Source organism: Neophocaena asiaeorientalis, unplaced genomic scaffold (assembly GCF_003031525.2).
Source record: "Neophocaena asiaeorientalis asiaeorientalis breed wild unplaced genomic scaffold, Neophocaena_asiaeorientalis_V1.1 scaffold225, whole genome shotgun sequence".
Lineage (NCBI taxonomy): Eukaryota > Metazoa > Chordata > Mammalia > Artiodactyla > Phocoenidae > Neophocaena > Neophocaena asiaeorientalis.
In genome coordinates, this window is record NW_020172364.1 from 4405186 (window position 1) to 4411185 (window position 6000).

The 6000-nt window shown below is 37.7% G+C and overlaps 1 protein-coding gene across 1 annotated transcript in view; it reads left to right on the forward strand.

Moving 5' to 3' along the window:
* The window catches only part of MAP3K13 (mitogen-activated protein kinase kinase kinase 13), a 161613-nt gene that overhangs the window by 110375 nt on the left and 45238 nt on the right, over nucleotides 1-6000 (forward strand). Inside the window, exon 3 of the mRNA XM_024768525.1 lies at nucleotides 2038-2597. Coding sequence (XP_024624293.1) covers nucleotides 2123-2597 — 475 coding nt within the window. The 5' untranslated portion in view covers nucleotides 2038-2122. The remainder of the gene's footprint in view (nucleotides 1-2037; nucleotides 2598-6000) is intronic.

The following is a 6000-nucleotide window of genomic DNA, read 5'->3' on the forward strand; positions in this document are numbered from 1 at the left end:
TCTCCTTCAATCCAACCTCTATTTCTATGGGTATGATTTTAAATTACAAATCTGACCAAATCACTCCCTTGCTTAAAATTCCTTAATGACTCTCTGTTGTCTTGAGGATAAAATCTAAAAGCTTTAGCTTGCCATACACGTCCACCATATTCTGACCTTGGCCCACCTTTTACAAGAGTTATCTCCTACTGCTCCCCATTACTACCTGGAACACCTAGTCTCACTTCCCTAGCAATCCCTGGTCTCAGTAATGGAGATGAGAAATTAATAACATAAGAACTGTCTATTTTTATTTGTAACCCCCAATATAGGATACTGTGGCTCCCCATCACCTTCAGAATAAAATCCAAATCTCTTAGCCTAGCATACTTACAATCTAGCCGCTGACTCTCTCCAATTCTTATCTTTCTCTGTATATATACATATAACCTACATTCCAGCCACTGAGATATCTCATCTGTTCCATATTTTCATCCCTCCATGCCCTCGTTCACACTTTCTCCAAACCTGTAGTACCCTCTTCCTCTTCTTTCACTCACTCCTTTCCTGCCTGCCCGATGAATTTCTACACTTCCTTCAAACAAATCAGTAGTTACCACCTTTGGGCAGCTATCCCTGAAACTATCCCTCCCTCTTCAGTGCTCCCAGAGCACTTGGTTAAGCAGTGTACAGTCAATCTTTGTTGGTCTGTCTTTTGCCCCCTCTGCAAGATCATCTTTATCCCGTGGCCTCTAGCACATCCCTGATGCTTAATACAGAGTGAAAGAAGGAAGGGCTATTATATAGGGATTTGCAAAGAAAGTAAATTTCTGATAAGAGACATACGTTGAATAAGTTTAAGATTGATTTTGCATGATCTGGTGAATCTAGAACAATTCTATGTCTTTATTTTCAGGGGGTAGGTGGCTCTGAGAAATTGGTGCTAATGGACAGATCAGAAGCAAAGAATAAGTTTAAAGAGCTGCGGCTTGGTCACATTGGTCCAGATTTGGTGCAGTACAGTCAAACAAAATTTACATCTTAGGAATTTATCTGTCACATACACAAGACATTTATCTACGTGCCTTAATGAATGCCTTAGAAAGTAAAGCAAGGTGCCAGTGGACAAGACACTAAAGCAAACAGAAGATATCAGCAGTGACTTATAATAACACAGAATGTAGTTTCTAACAAAAATATATTTACACCTTTGGGAAGGGAAACAATTTTTTTCTGATTATAAATGTAATATATATTTCTTAGTCTGTTCAGGCTGCTATAACGAAAATACCACAGACTAGATGGCTCAGACAACAAACATTTTTACTTCTGACAGTTTTTTGGAGGCTGAGCTGAGATATCCAAGATCAAAGCACTCACAGATTTGATAATCTGGTGAGGGCCTGCTTCCTGGTTCATAGACAGCCATCTTCTCACTGTGTCCTCACATGGAAGAAGAGGGAAGGGAGTTCTCCGGGGTCTTTTTTATAAGGATTTAGTATAAATGGGATTTTACTAATCCCATTCATGAAGGCTCCACCATCACGACCTAATCACATCCCAAAGGCCCCCACCTCCAAACAGCATCACAAATGAGTTTCAACATGTAAATTTTGGGGGGACACAACCATTCAGTCTATAGAAACATATTAATGCAAAATGCTTAGAATATCTCGAAAAACACAACATAAATCCCTCCCAAATCTAACCACCTAGAATTAACTGTTGTTAATTCTTTGGATGTATCCTTCCAGTCTTTTTTTCTTGTATATGTGTTTGTGTATCCTTTTAAATAATAAAAATTTTAAATGGCTTACATTGTATATATTTTTCTAACCTATTTTTTATATTAATATGTCATGAACATTTTCTCATGTTAGTAAATACTCTTCTACAACATGATTTTTAACTGCTGCACAGTATTCCTTCATATGGATGAACACCACTGTTTATAATCAATCCCCCTTGTTTCAATGTTTTTATTATTATAAACGGAAGTGTAGTGGTGTGGATGACTAAAGAAAGGGTGATCTCACGACCTCCTCCTGTTTTCCCCAGGTTCTGAAGCCCCCTCTTACATCAGAACTCTTTTCTAATGATCCTCTGAGTGTCATCTCAGGACCCTGGGCACACTCATGGCACGATGGCCAACCCTCAGGAGCACCTGAGCTGCTCCCCTTCCCCACACTTGCCTTTGAGTGAAAACAAAACCTTCAATGGACTACAAGATGACATCGCACCTATGCGAAGCCACCCTTCACCCAAGCTTCTTAAGGACCAGCAGGAAAAGGGGGTGGTGCAAACAGAGCTAAATGAGGGCATGAACAGCCCCATCACCACAACAGTGTTGACAAGCGTAAGCGAGGATTCCAGGGACCAGTTTGAGAACAGCGTTCTTCAGCTAAGGGAACAAGATGAATCAGAGATGGCCATGTCTCACGGGAACAGCAACACTGTGGATGGAGAGGGCACGAGTGGAACCGAAGACATCAAGATTCAGTTCAGCAGGTCGGGCAGCGGCAGTGGTGGGTTTCTTGAAGGACTATTTGGATGCTTAAGGCCTGTATGGAATATCATTGGGAAGGCATATTCCACTGATTACAAATTGCAGCAGCAAGGTAAGCTAGAGTATGGACCTGGAAGATATTTCCTGTGTAAACGCACTACCACCATTAACTGCATAACCTTTGATAACTTAAAGACCTAGTGCCAGAAGAATACCCCATATCAATTTCCTATAGACCTTCTGAATGGAACAGATTGACATATGGTTGGTCTTTTTTGGTCGAAGCCCACCTTTTGTGGTTGTACAGTCCAGTGGTGTCCAGAGTAGAGTACATATAAGACAATCCATGACGTTGTGAGGAAGAAGATGTTAGAGCTTCTGTTCCTTTTATCTCATCATTTTAAATTTTCTATTTTCATGCATGTTTTCATATATATTTGGTATTTTAATAAAGTTTTACAGATATATAATTTATAAATAAATCACATAGTGAGTGCATATTCAAAAATTTTATTGACAGTTTTTACAGTCAAAAAGTCTGGTGGTCACTGGACTAATTCAAGACCAGACGGAAGCCACATGGTACTGCCCCTGGAGATTGCAGGCCTGCCTTAGGTAGTAGTAAAAAGGAATTTTTTTATCTTACAGTCAGGCACAGAAAGCTCACATTTTGAGGAAAGAACAAAATATCTAACCATTCTTGAGAAACATTATTATTTCGAGATCCCACAGCTTTTTAAAAAGTAAAAATTTAACTCCCATCATTGTGTAGTATGTATATTCATATACTCCAATTCAAGCCTTATGCTTTTGAAGTAAAGAGAACACATGGCACTGGTGTCCTTTATAACTTCATTTATATTGTTGAAACAATTTTTTCCTGAGAACAAAAGTAATATATATAGAAATTTTGGAACATACAAGTAAGTTCCCCCCCAAAAATTAAAATAATCTATGATTCTCCCATCTCCTGACAATAACCACCATTAGTGTTTTTGGTATATGTTAGTCTATACATGTGTGTATGTGTGCTTAAAAAAAGCTATGCTCTTCTGTAACACTTTTTTACTTCATACTGTGAACATTTCCTGTATCATGAAATATACTTTTTCAGCATCATTTTTAATGGCTGCATAATATTAAATTGTGTTAACATACACAGTTTAAGTAATTGTAATTAAGTAATCCTCTGTTTTTTTCCTTGTAATGAGAACTCTTAGGGTTTACTGTCTTAACAACTTTCATGCATTAACATAAACAGTGTTCATTATATTTATCAAGTTGTACACCACATCCCTAGTACTTACTAATCTTATAACTGGAAGTTTGTACCTTCTGACTGCCTTCATCCAATTCCCCCTCCCCTACTCACCACCTCTGGTAACCACAAATCTGATCTCTTTTTTTGTGAGTTTATTTTTGAAGTATAATTGACCTACAACACTATATTAGTTCCTGGTACACAACATAGTGATTTGACATTTCTGTACATTTCAAAATCATCACCATGATTAGTTACTGTCTGTCACCATACAAAGATGTTACATAATTATTGACTATATTCCCCACACTGTACATTTCATACCCTTGACTCATTTATTTTGTACTAAAAGTTTGTACCTCTTAATCTCCCTCACCTACTTCTCCCCTCCCCCCTCCCTCCTTCCCTCTGACAACCACCTGTTTGTTCTCTGTATCTATGACTCTGTTTCTGTTTTATTGTTTTTGTTCATTTGTTTTGTTTTTTAGATTACACATTTAAGTGAAATCATATAGTATTTGTCTTTCTCCATCTGACTTATTTCACTTAGCTTAGTGTCTTCTAGGTCTGTCCATGCTGTCACAACTGGCAAGATTTCATTCTTTTTTATGGCTGAGTAATATTCCATTGTGTGTGTGTGTGTGTGTGTGTGTGTGTGTGTGTTGTGTACACCACACCTTTTTTGTCCATTCATCTACCGATGAGTACTTAGATTGCTTCCATATCTTGGCTATTGTAAATAATGCTGCAGTTAATGTAAGCGTGCAGATATCTTTTCTAAAGAGTGGGGTTTTTTTTACTTTTTTATTTTTTATTTTTTATACAATTTTTAAAGATTGCTTTCCATTTACTGTTATTACAGAATTTTGGTCATATTCCCCATGTTGTACATTACATCCTTGAGCCTATCTTACACTGAGTAGTTTGTACCTCCCATTCTCCCACCCCTCCCTCCCTCCCCACTGGTAACCACTGGTTTGTTCTCTATATCTGTGAGTCTGCTTTTTTGTTATATTCACTAGTTTGTTGTATTTTTTAGATTCCACATATAAGTGATATTCTACAGTATTTGTCTTTCTCTAACTTATTTCACTAGCATAATGCCCTCCGTATCCATCCATTTGCCGCAAATGGCAAAATTTCGTTCTTTTTTATGGCTGAGTAGTATTCCATTGTGTGTGTGTGTGTGTGTGTGTGTGTGTGTGTGTGTGTGTCTGTGTGTCTGTGTGTCTGTGTGTCTGTGTGTCTGTGTGTCTGTGTATCCAATCTTGTCCACTCATCTGTTGATGGACACTTAGGTTGTTTCCATATCTTGGCAATTGTAAATAATGCTGCTATGAACATTGGGGTGCATGTATCTTTTCAAATTAGTGTTTTTGGTTTTTTCTGATATATACACAGGAGTGGAATTGCTGAGTCATATGGTAGTTCTATTTTTAGTTTTTTGAGACACCTCCATACTGTTTTCCACAGTGGCTGCACCAGTTTACATTCCCACTAACAGTGAACAAGGGTTCCCTTTTTTCACATCCTCGCGGACATTTGTTGTTTTCTTTTTGATGATAGCCATTCTTTCTGACAGGTGTGAGGTGATATCTCATTGTGGCTTTGATTTTCATTTCCCTGATGATTACTGATGTTGAGCATCTTTTCATATGCCTGTTGGCCATTTTCTTTTCCTCTTTGGAAAAATGTCTGTTTAGTTCTTCTCCCCATTTTTTAATCTGGTTGTTTTTTTGATGTTGTGTTGTATGAGCTATTTATATATGTTGGATATTAATCCCTTATCAGCCATATCATTTGCAAATATTTTCTCCCATTCAGTGGGTTATCTTTTTGTCTTGTCAGTGGTTTCCTTTGCTTTGTGAAATCTTTTAAGTTTAATTAGGTCCCACTTGTTTATTTTTGTTTTCATTTCCTTTCCTTTAGGAGACAGATCCAAAAAAAATATTGCTGCAGTTTATGTCAAAGAGTGTTCTGCATATTTTCCTCTAGGAGTTTCATAGTATCTGGTCTTACATTTAGGTCTCTAAAGAGTGTTTTTGTTTTCTTTAGATAAATACCCAGGAGTGGAGTTGCTGAGTCATGTGGTAGTCCTATATATAGGTCTATTTTTAGTTTTTTGAGGTATCTCCATACTGTTTTCCATAGTGGCTGCACCAATTTGCGTTCCCACCAACAGTGTAGGAGGGTTCCCTTCTCTCCACGCCCTCTCCAGCATTTGTTATTTGTAGACTTTTTGATGATGGCCATT